Consider the following 20,073-nt stretch of genomic DNA (forward strand, 5'->3'; position numbering starts at 1 on the left):
CAAGCCTTCTTTTTTTATTTTCATCTGTATTGATGTTTCCAATATCTTTTCAATAATCCAGTCAACTTCAACTCTCTTTCAGTCATCAGATTAAATTCTTCTACATCTACCACACCCTTGGTGTCTGTCGCCTTCTTATACCGTATCTCCCATTGTTCTAATCTCATTTTTGTTTCAGATTTAGAATATTTCTATAAATTTCTAATTGTGTTCTTACTATAATTTCTCACTTTTTCAATATAACTTTCAGATTTCCACCTGGTTTATCTTTAAGGGAGATTGAATCACCTATACCCATCTGTTAAAGGTCTCTAGTGGCTTCCTATTGCCTTGAGGGAAAATAGAAAAAAATATAGTAACAGTTCCTGACTCTGGTATAACACCTTCTGTAATCTGCCATCATGATAAGCTTCTAGTTTTCTCTTTTATAAGGTCTAGCCACCTCTCACTACTTGCTCTTCTTTGAAGCGTTCGGACCTTTGTGCCTACTAATATGTCTTAACCTGGATTGAATTCACTACCATTTCCCCACAAGGACTAGTTTGACTACGATCTTACACTTTGGTAATCTCATGTAAGAACTAAGTGTTTCCTGGGCTAATTTTCTAAGAAGTGGTTTACACCCTTATTAAACTCCTTATTTCATTTAGCCTTACATTTTAGTTAGTTGTTTAACCCATTCTTTCACCAGATAGGAAGCTCCTTGAGGTTATGCACTGTCTCAGTTAAATAACAGCCATTGCCCCAACCATATAATGCCCCAGATATGGAATCCAGAATATGATGTAAAAAAAAAAGCTTATGCCATAAAATAAAATATGATTTCTATTCTTCTAACTAAAAGATGAAGAATAAACATATGAAGTATTGCTTATTTAGCACCTATTGCTATAGAGACATAGTTCTCAAGGGAATGGCAGTTATAGGTGTCGTTTTTGCCTTTCTTCTTTTTTTTCTTTTTGAAAATCGCAGATGTTGACATTCTTTCACCAAAAACTTCCTGGGTGAAAATGAAAACTGAAAATCTATTCAGAAATAGGCAAAACAACAGATGTTCCTATTCAAACTTTCTACTTTAATTCAAGGCCTGTTTCCAAGATCTAGAGCTCACTATTTTTACTGACCTGTTTTCATTTCTTTCATTCTCTCTGGACCAATTTTAACAATAGTTTTTATTTTCTAAGCATTTTTATTACTGGGTACAATTTAATATGATGTCTTGCAAAATAGAGGGAATGAATGACTCTTTAGTACTAACAAAGTAACTGTTGGCAGAAGTAGATAACAGTTTCAAATACTGATGGAAATCTACTCTGAAATGGGTCATTAGATTCAAAGTTACACTGAGAATTAGATTTTATATGGTAGCAATGTGATCAAAAGATGTATTTAAAATGGTTTAATTTTTTTCAATTAAAAAGCATATGATTATATGATAATTTCCTAGCACATAAAAGAACATTCTTTACAGAAATAAACAGATATACTTCTAATTTATATTTATCTTCTTTTCATTTATTTTAGCTTCTGCTTAACCCATTCTAACAGTCTAGTTCATTCAGAGAGTAGATAATTCTAGTATTAAAAAAATTTTTCTAGAGCAATAACACTTGCCCAAAATTGAGTCTTTAATTTTCCAAAGACAAGCAATTTATACTTTGCGTTAGAATAATCAGATATATCAAAGGTCTTTTCCAATAAAAAAATGAGAATCTATTGACAGTGTCCTGGAATCTTGTAAAGTTGACAACATATTTCTAAAAGCTGTTCCTTAATATTTCAGAATAAACAATAAAATTGTTGGCAAGGATATGGTCTAATCCTTATACTTCACCCAGGTACTACTAGATGAACTCTGCAGAGCATGCTGAGTATATATTAAATAAAGCTTGAATGCACCATAATATACAAACCATATGGTCATAGAAAAGCTGCTGAGTTTTGTTATTTGTAAAAGAAAGGAACACTTAGGGAAAAGAGCATAGCTTTAGAGTTAAAAAGTCTAATCCAAACTTGGATGTAACAAAGCCTTGATATTTCATAGCATGGCAAACCTGAACAAAGTGCTTTCTCATCTTTAAAAAAGTAACATTTACCTCAAAGTACTGTATGAGGAATAAATGATAGATAAAATAATAATGATACGTACAAATGTGAAAAGTCCATTATACTACTCCTGGCTTCTAATAGGAACTTTAAGGTGTATTAATGTCTTTTTTTTTTCTTACTATGTTAATTAAAAGGAGTATTTGAGAGTTTTTTGGGGGGTGAGGGGATGGATCTATTATCCAATAAGGTATAATTCTGGGCAGTATACAAGTTAAGGAGGGGCAATTGAGCTTGTGGGACTATCTTAAAAGGGAAAACACCTAGGATTTTTGGGATGAAGTCCCAAGTCCTTTTACTAAAGAGTAATGAGGATTCATAGCAACTCTTAACATATAGTCCCAAGTGTGAATTGCCTCAAGAAATAATTCTTAATAACAAATTTGCAAAGATTAAATGAGATAATGGTACTAGTCACATTAATGACAGTTAATATCATTTCTTGTGTCAGAAAAACACACCTTAGAGTATGAATAACCAAAAAGTGTTTAGACCAATGAGTAATTCAAGTATAAGAATCAATTAACACAAAAAAGTTGGGCTGTAGACCACTAGCAAGAACTTTTGCCAGGAATTGTTACATTTATTTTTTTAGAATAAAATCACCTTTGGTTTTTGTAAAAGGGCAAAGAAAAAAATGTATATATAAACATGTATAAATATTTGTTAATTTACACAACGAATATGTCTATAGTCATCTATTAGTAATTACCCTTATAAGAAGTATACCTACTAAAAGTCCCTGTAACAAATAGCTCATGTGGATAATACAGAGTTTAAGAACATCTTAGTGTTTCAGGTTATGGAGAATAGTAAAGAAGGCAAAATATTTCTAATCTCTTTCATAAAAGCTTGGCCCAAAGAGCCCCAGTGTTTTCCTCAGAAACTGGTTGGCTTGAGAAGGAAAAAATGGGGGCTGCCTGGGACAATGGATAGATCTGGGGCCTGACTTTTGAAATGCGTTTCACATTAGACTTAAGCTAAGGAAGATAGGAAAGACCCTCAAGAAAATATCCAGTAGAGAGAGGACAGTGAAGTAAGAAAATACAAAGGCCAACAATGTAAGAAGTAAGAGAAAGATCAGAGAGTCACTCACAGTAAATCTAAAAGAAAAAAGGATAAAATTAAGTACAATTGCTGGAAAGATGTGAGATACTTTGATGAGTTCAGAAGCTGAACTGTCAAATGTTCATCTCAAGTATTTCTAATAATGGAAAGTATATCATCCTTAAGGTGTCACAGTGGAAGAAAGGGAACAACAATATCGTTCAACTTGTGGGGCAGCCAGAAATCAGGAAGTTATCCTTCTACATTGCCTATTCTTCAACCTTCATATTTAATTAAGTTCCTTTATATTTTTACTCTTTGATATATTTAAAATCTTTCCTCATTTCACTATCTCTGTTGTTTCCAGTCTAGTCCGGGTCTATCATCTCTTATTAAAACCACTGTACCAGCGAACTTATTTGTTTCCCAGGGTCTACTACTCACCTACTCACCCCACCCCAGACTCTTCAACTCTCTACTAGATATAATAGCTAGAATGATCTTTTCCAAAGGCAAAACTAATCGTGAAGCTGCACTCTCCTGAAAACACTTCCTTGGTTCCCATTATCCTTAGTATTAACATTAAAAATCAACAACTTATTTTATAAAGGCTGGCATCATTTGGTTTCTATTTCTTTAGTTCCATAGGCTTGCGCAGCACAGTGCTCCATACTGAGGAGGGACGGGTAGGGCAGGGATATTCCCTCTCCCTCCAGGATATAGCTTTGAAACATTTTTCTTTCTTCAGAACTTCCCCTGTCTTAGCCCCTGCAGGAAGAATAAGCCAAAACCTGACTTTTCCAGCATACACTCCATCTTTGGCTAAGGCATGACTTTTGGCTGATTGCAATATCATTATAATCTCATCTGCATTGTAAATACTGCAACTTCCATTGTGCACCTGATGCCATGACAGTTCCAGAAACACCAGATGAGGAAAAAAAGCAGGAAACTGAGCTTCCCCGCCTACTGGGAGGAGATAAGCCTACCTAAGCACCATGTTTTCCAGAGCTCAGCCTCTAGGGAGAACAGAAAGTTCATAACCAGCCACATTAGCATGACCCATTTTCACTCTCGCTCCCTTGTTCTTTCTCTCTTCCCCTCCCCTCACTCCACCTCCTGCTCCAATGTGTACTTCTGCTTTAATAAACCCTGTGATTTCCTGCCTGCTGTTCCTCTTACCCTTGAATTCTTTCTTGCGGAATAAGATAAGAACTTTTCCCACAACAATACTATTCAGTCTTTACTAGCCTTTGTAATCCTTCAATTACTATTCCATAGAAAATATGCAAATATTTGGCAAAATGACTGATTAATAGTTATTGATGCTAATGAGTATATGTATTATTAGTAAGAAAATACTATTGCTTAATTATTGGTTAATAATTGTAAATAGAGTTGTGCTAAATAAAATTTAGTCCTTGTGGTTTTCTCAAAAATAATCTCACCAAATTACTACCAATCTATAATTAGAGACAGAAAATCGTCCCCAAATTTTTTTGAGGTAGAATATCATATACTTTGTACAATTCATATAAACTTCTGGGATGCATTTCATATTTATAATGAAGTATTTGAGCAATTTTTTGTTTGACTGTCAGTCTTGGGAGACACCTAAAGCCCTTTAACTAGTTTCTTGAGGTTTTCAAAGACCATCATCCAGAAATTCTTTTTTCAAACCTAGTCTAATAATGCTTATCTAACCATTTTTCCAGTAAAAAAATCCTGAATCCTGTACAAGGAGGAAATTTACATTAACTGTTTTAGAAAGGCTCTTCTCTTATGGCAAGTTTGAAATAAATATTTAAACAAGCTTATAATCAATTCATTCAAGTTGCTTTAATAATACTAGTCTGAGATGGGTAAAGAGCTAGCATAAATAAAAGAGTACTTCAGTGATCAAATACTCTCAGATCTATCTACTAGTTGTACTCAAGCCAGCCTTTTAGTGTTATGTGTAGAAACTCTTGAAAAACACTGTGATTTTAAAACCTGTACTCATTGCTTTCATTAAGAGATTGATCATTCCTCAAATAAGGTCTGATTTAAAATTTTCAATATGCTTCAAAGCCTGGGAGTTTGAAATATCTGTATAGATTACTGATTATCCTTTTTTTCATTCTCCTCCAAATCACTCTATTATGTTTAGGGGTCATAATGTTGAAGAGAAACTGCCTTTTTTTTTTCTTTTTTTCTGTTTTTTAGTTTTGTAGCCATGGCAAACAGCAGGTACTCAATTAAGATTCATTCAATAAAATAATAACTGACCCATAAATCACAATATATCAAAATTTAAGCAATAATTAGGATAATTAAATGCTAAATATTTAGAGTTCAACTACTGCCATTACATGTATGTCTCACTGCAGCTATGTTTTCTACTTTGGGTAAAGTTACTCTTTTTTTAATGGTTAACTCAATGACATTTACTGAGAACCTATGATTCAATTTGCTGGGTCAGGAAGTGGATAGGAACAGGTTCCCTATCTAATGTGTATAGTCTAGTTCTATAGAAATATATAGAAAAGGAAGTTGATAATAATTTAGGGTTAGTGAGGAAAACCAGTCTTCTCCAATAACCTGTATTTTCTCTATGCAAATATATTCTCCCATCAGCAAAAAGGAGTCTTTAAAATCAGTTTATTTAGAAACCTGTAAATTTTAAAGAAATTGTTCTGAAATTATTTCTTCTTGTGAAACTAAAGTTTTAGTTATTAAGCTACTATGTGTAACATAATTATAGCTTTACGCAATTGTTAAGACATAGAATTATTAAATATCTGAATAATCAATTCTAACTCAATCAACAGCATAGAATTGGATAATAGTAAAAGGGTACGAAAGAGACTTCTGATTATTATAAATTGAATAACAAACATTTTTTAAGTTTTAATGTGCAAATCTTTTACCTCTTGAAATAACAGTTTCTAATCCAGTTCCATTAATAAAAGCTCGTTTAATGGTTTGTGTTTTAATATCTGTCCAGTATAAACGTTCTTCAGATGCATCGAAGTCTATCACAGTAACATCATCAATATCAGGAACAGTAAAGGCCGTGATAAAATTAAAATATGGATTATCAATATCCACTCCTCTGATTTCAGAATGTCTTGCATAAACAAGAAATTTTTTCATTTCTGGAAAAAAAATAAAAATAAAAATTTTCCTCTTATAAGCTTGACAAGTCTGAAGCAGTCTGGGCATTCTAAAATATTACTTGTTGATGATTTAATAGATTTTTAACACCAGAAAATCATAATCAAGATTTGATGGAAACATTCATGCAGAAATGATTTATCTATTTTTAAATTAGAGTACTTAATAGAAACAAATGTAAAATTACATTAAAATCCTTAAATCTTTATTTTTATTAGTTAAAAATGCTAAGTTTCTCAGTAATTGATTTTATTATTTCAAACAAACTTACTAAAATACATGAACTCAATAAATGTCAAACAACCATATTTGTTCTTTGTAAATAATTATGACAATATTGCATTGCATTAAATGATGTTTGAAGAAATCTAAGAACATTTTTTTCTATCCTATCATTAAATAAAATGAAATGAAACACTGCTTTTTTAGAAAAGTGTTTAATTTTTTCCTATCAAAACTAAAGTTCAAATAATGTTAAACCATGCTTTATTGTAAATTTTTGTAAATTTGTCTAACAATTTGATGCATTGTATCACTTGTACTTCCATAGGCACCATTCTATCACTGAGTTTATGAAATATTAGTTGATTAAATAGAAACTGGAGTCACAGATATTCTATTCTTTTGTCATTTGCTTTGAGGTTATTCTTGTTATTTGAGATATGTTATGATTGAACAAAATTAATTAAATTCGCATGTGCCTAAATTCCCAAATTATGTATATTCTTTTTTGTCCTTAAAAGTAATTGCTTTGCAAATAAAGTACAAGAAAAATATTACTCAAAATTTAAATAAAAGAAACTGGAAAAACACCAGTCTGATTTTCATTCATTTTTTAAATGCATTATTTAAATATTTTTTACAAATCTTTTAAAATTATATGTTTTACTTCATTTTCCCTCTCTTCAAGTTGATAATCCCATACAAAATGATGCTAAAGTGACTTTAGACGAGCAGGAAGGAATTAAAGCTGTTACGTACCTCTTCGTTATGCAGGTTACCTGCATCATCATTTTCTAATAATGCACTTTTACTTACAAATCTCCCTGTTTTGTAGAGATAAATTCTGCTAACACATTAAATAATAAAGTTGCAAGGAAAATGAATAAGGTTATAAATAATAAAGTGCAGCATATCACATATTTTAAGAATTTGTCAGTCTCCCCAAAAATAGATGAATCATCAATAGTCTAAAAATAACATACGTTCAAATGTTTCTAAGGACATTAAAAACCTCATCTGCTTTACTATGAGAAAAATCTAAATGCTAATACAATTTGAGAGAATTCAATTTGAATTTTAGATAACAACTTTAAGAATATACCATAGCAGGTCTTCTTGTCTGTGGAAAGCTTCATCAGGTGGGGGCATGCACAGGCAGCACTCCTATTATGATTGATCAGGCACATGTGAGAGCAGGGGCCTTTGCCGTCATTAGCTGCACAGGGATTGGGAGCTGTAATTACACAGTGAAATATTAACAGTGAAGAAGAAAGAATATATTAGGGAACCTCTGAGGTTGACAGGGGTTATTCCTTTAATGATTCAAAGTGAAGTTCCCTACATAGCACCTATTACTAGGGTGATTAATATGAAAATAATAGACAGCCATACACAGCAGTTACATTAATAAAAACATTTTTTCTCCTCAAAGATAAAGAAAATAACCCCTCAATTTTCTCTAAGATGGATGGTATGCATACTATTGCCTTGAAAGCAAAGTGATTTTGTTTTGTTTTGTTTTGTTTTGTTTTGTTTCAGGATCTAGTCTGAGAAACAACCAGGAATGATTATTAAATTTACTATATAATAAACTCAAGTAGACTATAACCCAGGCATTGAGAGTTCCAATGGATTTTGCTATTTTCCTAACCTCCTTATAGGCTCCTCTTAAGTTTCCCTAGGAAACTGCTGTTAAGTATATATCCTTACTTCAGGCCATTTCCTCTTTATTGAATCAGAGCCTTTGTGAAGAAAAGTTTGTCTACCTTCATTACTAAGACATCTACTTCTTCATTTTTTGTTTGTATTAACTGATTCCATGGTTAAGTTTGCTCCACATACACATACTTAATAAATTATATTATATAAGTAACATGATATATTCAAATTTCTACTGAAATATAAATTTTGCAGTTCAATGTTATTCTTTTATTTCTTTGTAGTTTTTGTTCTGTCATCTTGTTTTGGATAAGATTTTAATCTCAGTTGATCAATAGCTATTCTCTTAAATCTTGTTTATAAAGCTTATCTAGTAGAATAGTCTTTAGAACCAGGCAACTAAATTTAAGGAAGAAAAAAGTTACATCTTTTAATCCTACAAGTAATATTTTCTTCCAAACAGGTGGATCTATTTTTCAGAGTAGTTAATATCAGTCCTATAGAGTTTTGAAGCACAAAAAAATTTTAAAAAATAATGGAATAAGATAAAATTGTAGAGGATGAGAGGAATGAAATGAATTTGATAAATATTCAAGATGGCTTTTCTCAGTCTTTATCACCCTCTCAACAAGATAATAAAAATAATCCATATCTTTGCATTTGATTAAAAATATAAATACATAAAAAGAAATTAAAGACTCAGAAACATTTTTTTCCAAGTAAATTAATTAAGAACCAACACTATTAGAAAAGAGTGGAAGCTAGGGTATAGAGAGTACATAGGAGTGCAAGTGCCTCTATCCCATGGAGTAAGTGAAATATATTCTTCTATCTTCTCTTTGAGCTTCATCTATTATAATTGGAATTCCTAAGGAACTGCAGGCTAGAGAAGCAAGAGAATAGATATAAAAGTTATTGTGGAGGAAAGGTGCTGCAGGGCAGGAAGCAAAATGAAAAAGAGGCACTGTTGCGTAACTGTTAGATACCTATTGTAAGAAGTACCTAGCTGTGGTAGATAGAGAAAGCTCAGTTTTCAAAACCCGAAAAAGAGAAGAGGAAGAAGAAGAAAAACAGAAAGAACAAAAAACGTGTAAAGAGAGAGGAAGGAAAGAAGAGGAAAAAGTTGTTTAAAAATACTGACACAGCAAATGCTATTTCTCTCATAGAAATTAAAAGCATAATCCATGACAGCTCAATGACAGGTGCTTGGATTTCACTTTGAGCATCATTGTTTTTTGTTTTTAGCTCAGAATCATATCAGCTCTTCTCAACATTCTATAATTATGATCAAATATTTTTAAAATCAAATATATTATTTTTTCTATATATGATAAATATATATAATGACTTCATAACCCAATATCTGTATTAATGATAACACCATAATATAATATTCACATTATTTTGTGCTTTACAGCATGAAAAATCCACAAAGAACTTCTTACTTTAATTTTTATCTCTTATCACTTTGAAATAATGCTGTTAAATCTTTTCAAAATGTCTTTCTAAACATGCATTTGAACAGATACTTATTCTAATTATTAAATTAAGGAATCTGGTTCACTATGCTCATGTTTTAATATATAAAACAAGGTTTAGTGCTAATCTCTGCTTTATGTTAAAATGACCACTAAACCAAATTTGGCCCAGTGCCTGTTTCTGTAAATAAAGTTTTATTGGAACATAGCCATTCTCATTAGTTTACATATCATCTATGGCTGCTTTTATACTATAATATTAGAGTTGAACAGTTTCAACAGAGACCATATAGCCCCCAAAGGCCTAAAATACTTATTAACAGGCTCTTTGTAAAAAATGTTTGCTAATGCCTGCTATAAAACAACTGAGCATTATATAAAAATACTATTGCAAAATCCAAAATCGATACAGAGGTTGTAAACGTCTACAAGAGTTTACACACCAATACTATCTCACTGATTTGTATCCAGGAGATGGGATAAGCTGACCAGTCAATGTATACTATAAGCGATCTTAACAATTGAAAGTCAAACACAGATGAACAGACTGAGTTCGCTGATAATTCACATGATTTAAACTCAAGTTGACAACACAAAGAACCTCGGGGATACATATTACACCCTTCCTTATATTTATGTATTGAATAAATATTTATAAATATTTATGTAGCACCTATTTGTTCTATCTAGTTTTTAAAAGCTGGGATATAATAGCAGATAAAACAGAGTTCTTCCTCTTAACTCTCTACACCATTCTCTTCATTTATGTGGTCACTGGTTAATTTAGGTTCTCTTCATCTCTTGCTGGGATTGCTGCACTATTTCCTAACTATTTTCTTGATTTCCAGTTTCTCCCCATTGTGTACAGTTATCATTCTAAAATGCAGATTTGATCGTAAAGCTGCTCTGCTTAAAATCCTGGATGGCTTTCTCACTATCTACCTCACAAAATCTCAATCATCTCTCCTAAGATTTTCCCCTAGATTCTTCTGTACCAGCCTGATTGGTCTACCTACTATTCTCATTCACCTGCCAGTTCTTTATCCTGATTCACTCTGTTTATTTTTTATTAAAGGTGTTATCAGTCTTTTAAACTCACAAAATTTTAAATTGAAAGCATTTTTTCACTTCTCTTTCACTACCATATTTAATCAATTGTCAAGTATTCTCACATTTTTCCTAAAATGTGTTTTCTTTCCATTTTTAAATCTTTCATCTTCTAACATAGTTTTATTTCATCATTTTTGAGTGACCCCTACAGCCATGTAACTGGTATACTTTTGGTACTGCCGAGAATATATCAATTTCTCTTTGTAAGATAGCAATCTATCTTCTAGCTTCATCTACCACTTTTCTTCTGTATATACATGATGCACATGCCAAAATGGACTCTTTATTGTTCTCTGAATATCTATAGCTTGTCCTTTTCTACCTCTGTATATTTTTCTTCTTATAGAATTTCATAACCAACATTTTTACATTAACCCCCCCTTCATGAACCAGTTCAAGTCATTTTTTTCTCCTAGAAATCATTTTCTAATGCAGCTTGCTAATGCTGATTCTTTCCATCATTGAATATTAGTTTTAATTATTGACTATACAAAGCATTAGGTGATTTATTGTTTACTGTCCTATTTTCTAATTGTCTGTGACATATACTCATATATTTTATAGTAGTATACACTAGTCTCTCTAGCTAAATCAAGGGTTGGCAGATTTTTTGTTTTTGTGTTTTTGTTTTTATTTTATGTAAAAAGTCAAACAGTAAATGTTTTTTGCCTATATTCTTCATAGTAACTATTCAACTTTGCTATAGTAGCACAAAAGCAGTCATAAAACAATATGTGAATCAATGGGTATGGCTATGTTCAAGTAAAACTTTATTTATAATATAGCCAGAAGGCTGAACTTAGCTTGAGGGCCTTAGTTTGTCAAGCTCACAGCTAGAGTATAAGTGTTATGCTTCTAGAAACTATGACTTATATACATACATATTGTCTTTTCCCCAAATCTCTACTATTACCTATTGCTTTTAGACTTACAGACATTTGGATCCGTCTACATGCTCTTCAATGTGTGTGGGAATATGTTCTAAAGAGACAGCGATTAAAAAATTTGGAAAGTGAATTAATATTCTAAAGTTCATCATAGTTTTGGTGAAGAGACTAAACAATGGATATCTATACTATTTTATAGGAGAATCATATGTTAGTTATCCAGTCACAGAAGACTGATGTGTGCTCTATGATAAAAACAATATAATTAAAAATAACTATATTCCACACAAACTATGTTTAATTGTAGTCCATTCCTCACCAGTGAAGAATAAGCACTTTAAGCACAAAAAATATTTCATACACTAAATTTAAATAAAATATATGCAAATGTTGATGCAATATAAAATATATTTATTTATTTAATATAACTATGCTCAAAGAAGAAGATTGCCAAGATTCAATTTGTTAGATAAGAGAAAGATTTTTCTCCCTTCCATGTAGTCTTTTTGATCATAATTAATATTTATCCTGTTAATAAATTTCATTGGTACAAAAATAATTACTAATATAATAAAATAATTCATATTATAATTTTCATTTTAGAAGATAATTTAATATTAAAAATAATTTTCAAAAAGATCTTTCAATAAACACTAATTCTAAATCCTATTTTCCTTTGACAAGTATTTTCAAATTATATTTTTAACATGTTGGAGAACTAGACTGAATTCCTTATTTAAAACACATAAAACATATGTGCAAATAAAAAGATGTTCTTATTCCTTTAGTTTCACCAAATTTCAGCACAGTAGATATGCAGGAGTTACTTTCATCAAATTAAATCATATTTTATGGATTAATTTTATATTGTATTGTTATGAAGCCAAAAATAAAACATCTAAAAATCTTATCTCATCTTCTACAGATATTTGTACTTGAAAGAAAAAAATTTTAAAGTCACAAGTATTATTTCCATTTATTTGTGCACAGTTCTCTGTAAAAAGATAAAAATGAAAATGTATTATCATGTTGTATTTGTTGGTGAAGGCTATCTTAAAATACCAATGAACTTTCAGTTATTATAAAGAGACGACATGTCTTTCTGATATCTTTATTTACTTGCTGATTATTTCACTTGCTGTATGATGTGGAAGAACAATTATTTGTGTCAGGGAAGTTTCTATCTGTACAATTATTTTATAATTGCAAAACTCTTTTTATGTAAAACAGTGGTTTGCAACCAGTGATGATAGTGAGAATTTTGACCCCCAGGTGACCTTTGGGAATGCCTGGAGATATTTTTGATTGACAAACATGGTGGTACTATTGGTATCTTAGTGGGCAGAGTCCAGAGGTTGTTAATAAACTTTTTACAATGCACAGAAAAGCTCCCCCCACCAACATTTAAGAATTCTGGTCCCAAAATTTAAAAATCAGAGGTTGAGAAGTCCTGATTTGGAATAGACAGATTCTGCACCTCAACAGATCTAAATGAAGGGCTCTAAATCACTTAGGTTTGTATGACTGAGGCAAGTACATTAACCAATACCAAGGAAGAGAAAAAATTATGGTTCCTTTATCTATTAATCTTTTCCACTTCTCCAGCATAGACTCTATTATATCATACTTTAAAAATAGTATTTTACAATGCCACTAACCTTACTAACTGCACATAAATTAACTTGTAGTTTAGTTGTTTGATATTTATATTGTATTTTGCCAAAGAAATAATGCTAAAAATGGTGATTTTCAGGTGAATCTACAAAACCCATTCATAATATGGTTTTAAGATAATACAGAAAGATTAATTAAGAGACTAAATTAGGTAATAGTCTTTATTATCAGTACTGGGAGCAAAGGACTATCTATTATAGGAAAGTATAAAAGGAGAAAGTGAGTTCCGCTGTGATTTTTTTATATCAATAATTTGAATGACATAGCAGTGTGTGTATGGCATGTTTCAACTGTCATTTCTTCTCTTCATTACTCATTTCTGCTCACTCTTCCAGGCTCTCAGTACTGTACAATGTTCAAAGCAACTCATTATAAAAGCCTCACAAGTTTCCTCAAATCTCAGAAATATCTCCTTGCTTTGATATCATCTGCCTTTCACGTCACCTCAGTCAGGATTTTTATCTTTCAAAGCCATTTATATCAACTACAAGTAAGGGTGAAAGCATTTTATACATATATACATATATATATATATAGAAAGAGAGACAGAGAGAGGTAATTGGTTTATATGGCAGGTAGTTAGATCTTGGTATAGTAAAGTGTAGAGTAAATAATTTAAGTAATCTACAAATATTTTAGATTCAGTTCTATCATACTGAAACATGGTTTTAAGGCTATTTTTTTTTCATAAATCTTTTTATTAATCATATGAAAAAAGTAGCTTGTAATTGAATATATCAATACCTCTGTATGGAATCCTTTATTCTTCAAGTTTTATAAGTGATACTTGTTTCTAAAGGACCAATAATATTATTAACATATTAGAATCTAAAATTTTTTGTTTCTTATGAAATAAGATCAGCCAGTGTTCTTACAAATTTCAAAGAAAGTTTAATTTTCTAAAGAATATTTTCGTGAAACAATTGGAGGCATTTAAATCATTTCAATGTAAAACCCACTCTTTGAAAAACAGCCTGCAATTCTCCATATATTGTCATAACATATTGAGGAAGTGAGATAAAAATTGATAGAAATAATGAAGTTTCCAAAATGTAATAATTTATTTTTATTACAATATGCTAGAATATGTTTCAAGTGTTTTATAAGCATTATTTCATTCATTCCTTTTACTGGCCATTTTTGTTTATAAAAATAAATGACCCCAATTTTACAGAAGAGTAAACTAAATTTTTTAAAAGATTTTTAAAAAACTTATTGTCATACAACTACTAAGAGGAAAATTAAGTTTAGGATTCCAGAGTTTGAGCTCTAACCATTACATATCCTACCTCTCTAAATGAAGCAACTTATTTAGATTCACTCATTCATTCATTCATTCATTCATTCAACAATTCATGACAAAACAGAATTGGGGGATGAATACTGTATTAGAGTAAAATTGTAATAAATGTATTTAATCCAATTGTAACCGTGAAGAAACTCCTCACGTCACATTAATTTTGTTTCTGATTTTTTTTTTCCTAAGGGTTATTGTCACATTAAAGTATTATATAAAACAGTTTGTACATTTGCCAGTTACTCTGGGTTTCAAGAACAAAATTAAAGGGGACAGTTGAGTTAGTAAGCCTGTTTTTGAAAGTAAAATAAAATGGTCCCTGCAAAATAGTACTATTTTTATCAACAAATATTTGTTAAATTTTCATTGAACTGAAAACTTCAGGAGGAAATATTTCTTCAAGAAGAGAAAAATATTTTGTAATTGGTGAAAATCATATGAATAAAGTATTTATAACACTATATTTCAAGAAAAGATTCTAATCAGAGAAGCTAAAGAAAGCAATATAATAGGAAACTAAAAGAAAAAAAAAACAAAGTGGTAGAATCTTTCTGGATATATGAACAAATTCAACTCTTCTGGTGTTAAATCGCATCTGAAATTTTAATTAAAAAAAAGCGCCTTTGGGTTGAGAGATGACACAGAGAAGGATGGATAACCTGATAGATGGGAGAAGACGTACACGCAAAGGAAGAAAGTTATACTTTCTCCATGTTCACAAACAACTCCCCCTATAAGGTGAGGGAAGAAGCTAACAGTGACATGTGAGTCACTTTTTTAAATGGTGAAAAATAAAGAATTATATTCCTGGACTGAATATAAAGAAAGAATAATATTTCATAACACATGAAAATTTTATGCAATTCAATTTACAGTGCCCTCAAATAAAATGTTACTGGAACACAGCCATCTTCTTCATTTTCCATACAACTGTTTTCACACTACAACAGCAGACCGAATAGTTGCAACAGAGACCATATGGCCCATAAAGCCTGAAATACTTACTATCTAGCTTTCACAGATAGTTTGCTAACCTCTCCCCTAAACCATGACCATGATCTCTGTCACACTTAGTGAAGCCAATTAAAAAACTAGAAAACTAAAGCCATTCCAAATCCTTCCTTCTCTCTCCAAACTTTCCCACTTCACAAACTTCTATCACTACTTTCTAAATTGATTGTGCCTCTAAGACTATCTCAACTATACCATTCTCTCTGTTCTTATGACCATCTCCCCGATTTGAGCATTAGATATCTCCTGATCTACCTAAGTGTATCCTTACTAGTTTCCTACCTGCAGTCCTCTCTTTCCAACCTATCCCTTGTACAGATGGAGTTAAGTTTCCAGCTTGCAAACTGCTGGTTTCATTTGTTTGATCAACTAGAATCAGAAGCTTTTGAGTGGAGTACAGAAATCTATGTTTTAATGAGCCCTCCAGGTAATTTTAATGCACATTGAAGTTTGAGATCATTGTAACCACTTATCCTAGAAGATAAAAATTGAAATCCCTTGAAAGGGAATCATTTAAATTCCACCATGCTTTGATTTCTGCCCAATCTAGTTTCCTATTTATTCTCTCTTTACCTCTAGCTTCGTCAACCTGCAAATGAGGAAATAAAATTCAAAAAATTAATTAATTTGTTTCAGGTAAGGAGGCTAGTTAGAGACAGAGGAAGGAATTGAACTAAGCTAAACCCAAAATATTTTTAGGATCACACCTTGCTAACTTTTAAAATATATTTAAAATATGCTTAAATTCTAAATCCATTTATAATAAGTTATTTTACTGATCCTAGTTGTTAATTTAGTTTGTTCCTTTTTTAGACTATCAACTCCAAGAAGGTAAGAATGTTTTTCTAATGTGAATGTGTCAGTAAAACTTGCCTTTCTCCGGCCGTCGGTGATGTGATATAACAATTCCAAGAAGACTCAATAAATATGAACTCAATGTCTTCTTCCATTAGAGCATATTGGTTAAGGCAAGGAGCTCTGGGGTGACTCTCCATGAGGTCGGATAACTGGGCAATTATCCCCTCACTATTAGACCTTAAGCAAATAACTTAACATTTCTCTGCCTTAGGTTCCTCATCAGTAAAACTATGTTGCTAAGGATCTTTCTCATGGAATTACAAGAAGAATTAGCAAGTGTTAGGTGTTATAATTATTATAATTATTAATATTGTTATAATAAATGACTTAGCTGGATTCTATAATTGACACGAATAAATAAAAAAGACTATTACTCAAATATATTATAATCTAGTTGAATAGACAAAACAGAGTTAGGAAAATATCAAATAAATATACAAACTATAAGTGCTAAGAAAGTTTTTTCTTATGGTGTTTACCATGAATGTGGAGAAGGTAAAAAATGAATTGTAAAGATTTATAATTGGTATGTGGCTCTGAAGTGAAAAAGTCTCTTGGAAGGAGAATTTTTCCTGCAAATATTCGTGTAAATTAAGAGTGATTGTCTGTAAAGCGCTAATAAAACATAATGTAAATGCATACCTTTCTTATTATGAATTCAAAATCATGAAACCATTTTTATTTAATGCTTAATCATGCAAGCATGGATTTCATTATCCAAACAAAAACTAACATATGGCTCCAAAGGGTTTAGTATAAAAGTCTGTTATTGTTGCTGTTCATTTTTTAATATATTCAACATTTATTTAATTAATAGCTGTGTTTAATGATAAAAATATATTTAGATTAGATGGCTTCATAACTGTAAATTAAGACTTCACCTAAAAGAAAATCTACAATTTTGGTGTTTTTGCTAATTATAAAAGTAAAAAAATATATATATTTGTATTTATATAAATTCTCTCTATATTAAGAAAACAACTTTCTCCTATGTATTTATTCAGTAGGTATCCATAAGTATCAACTACATGAGATAAATTGCCAGTACATGCCAAATACAGAGAAATTAGCTTAAAGTACCCAGTTATCAGTCCAATTGATAGAATAGGGTAAATACATATAAATCTTCCAAAAGCATATGGGAATAAAATGTGATTATCTAACCAGCGTGAAACTAGAATTTCACATATACTTTATGTGAAATTCTAGTTCCATATTTCCCAATATTTTATATTCAAATTTTTGTTGTCAGTCCCTATGATAGCTGTCATAATAAAACTACTACTCGGTGTCCTACTTTGCTCTAGACTTTCTGTCTTTACTTTTTTGGAGATGTAATATGCCTAAAACTACCTACCTCATCTCCAATCTCTCCCCTTCTCTGTCTTATCTTTGCTTTGGTATCATAACTACATGCCTAATATATAAATCCTATGTGTCACTCCTATAATTAGAAATATTTCAGGCCCACTTCCTTGCCACCCCACCCCCAATGACAATAGCACAATGTTCAAACGTGCTAGCCCAAACTTAGAACTTCATGGAGACCAAAATGTAAAATAGAGAAATTAGGCATTAAGTTGGTACCTCTAACTTCCTTTCTGCTCCAAGTGGAGGACTTCCAATTATTATTATTCCTGGACTGAATCAAACCTATTACATTGTATTTCTCTCATTAAATTCAGGTTTAGATTTAATTTACTAGCATTAGATTTCAAATTTGGGAATCAATAACTACATTTTGGTTATAGTTATTTTCTTATGGGTTTGTATTCCTATTCTATCATGAACTCTAGTAGAACTCTGGAAGGACTAGAACTACATTATAAATGCATGTGTGTGTGTTTGTATATATGTGTGTGTACATATCTCCTAAAGAATACATATATTCATTTTTTTGTTCTAAAAAATATAAAAGAGCATAAAAGACACATTGATCAATGGACAGAATAGAGAGCTCAGAAATAAACTTATGCACATAGAGTCAATTAATTTATAACAAAAGAGCCAAGAAAAGACAATGGGGAAAGAACAGTCTCTTAAATAAACAATATTTGGAAAACTGAATAACCATATACAAAAGAGTAAAACTGTACTTATATTTTACACTATACAAAAAATAAATAAATAAAAAAATAAATAAATAAATAAATAAATAAATAAATAAATTCAAAATGTATAAAAGACTTGAATATGAGCTGGGAAACCATAAAACTAGAAGAAAACATAGGTGATAAACTCCTTGACATCTGTCCTGGTTATAATTTTTTAGATTTGACACCAAAAGCAAAGGCGACAAAAGTAAAAATCAAGAGGAACTACATCAAACTTAAAAGGTTTTGTACAGCAAGGAAAACCATTAACGAAATGAAAAGAAAATCTACCAAATGGAAAAAAAAAAAATTCACATCATATATACGATAAGGGGTTAATATACAAAATATGTAAAGAACTCAAACAACTCAATAGCAAAAATAACAAACAAACAACAAATAAAGAAACAAACAAAAAACAATCAGATTCAGAAATAGGCAGAGGATCTGAATAATTTTTCCAAAGAAGATGTACAGATGTCAATGGAAAAATGAAAAGAAGCTCAACATTACTAATTATCAGTAATGTTAATCAAAACTACAATGAGATAGCATCTCACACCTGTTAAAGTGGGTATCAGAAAGGAAAGAAATAACAAGTACTAGAGAGGATGTGGAATAAAGGGCACATTTGTGCACTGCTAGTGAAAATGTAAATTGGTACAGCCACTATGAAAAACAGTATGGAAGGTTCCTCAAAATATTAAAAATACAGTCTCTATATGATCTAGCAATTCTACTACTGGGTATTTGTCTAAAGAAAACAAAAACACTAACTCAGAAAAATAAATGTAGATGTATCCCCATGTATATATCAGCATTATGTGTATATTTTCTCTTGTACCCGTTTTTCTGCATTCTATAACTTATCTGTGTGGGAAAATATTATTTAATATTTTTAATTAAATTTTGAAAATATGTTAAATTATTTAATAATTAAAATATCAAATAAACTTTTAAATATTTCTTTTGCTACTATAACCATAACTTTTATGCTATTCGCTGTGCCTGTGAGCAGTAGTATTAGATGGTAACCTAAGTGTGAACAGAATAGATTTGATGATCTAGTCATCTGATTACACCTGCATTTTCTTGATAGATCAACCATATTGCTCTTCTTTACAGGTTTGATTCACATTTTCATTGGTATTTGTCTTTAAAGGAACTGGTATGATATAGAAAAATATGTTGTTAAGGCCATCATGAATTATTTAACTCTAAGAAAATATGTTCAAAATATCTCAAAAAAGTAATGTAACCTAAATTTTGTCAAAAGGCACTAGGACAGTGATATGATTGCAACAATGGTTACTTTTTAATATTTAATCTGCTTATGTATATAAACACATGGTACTAATTATGTGTGTGACACTGTTCTAAGAACTTTTCATATTAACTTGTATTTAATATGTTTGTATTTAATAACTATAAACCTCATGTTTATTAGAACCTATGATGTAGATGATATTATCTCT

General features: G+C 30.8%; 1 protein-coding gene across 1 annotated transcript in view; it reads right to left on the bottom strand.

The window, feature by feature from the left end:
* Window positions 1-20,073, bottom strand: part of LRP1B (LDL receptor related protein 1B) — a 1,653,662-nt gene that overhangs the window by 519,212 nt on the left and 1,114,377 nt on the right. Inside the window, exons 28-29 of the mRNA XM_006921044.1 lie at window positions 7,634-7,765; window positions 6,063-6,290 (exon numbers count right to left, since the gene is read on the bottom strand). Of these exons, the coding sequence (XP_006921106.1) occupies window positions 6,063-6,290; window positions 7,634-7,765 (360 nt within the window). The remainder of the gene's footprint in view (window positions 1-6,062; window positions 6,291-7,633; window positions 7,766-20,073) is intronic.

The sequence above is a fragment of the Pteropus alecto genome, unplaced genomic scaffold (genome assembly GCF_000325575.1).
Source record: "Pteropus alecto unplaced genomic scaffold, ASM32557v1 scaffold3, whole genome shotgun sequence".
Classification (NCBI taxonomy): Eukaryota; Metazoa; Chordata; class Mammalia; order Chiroptera; family Pteropodidae; genus Pteropus; species Pteropus alecto.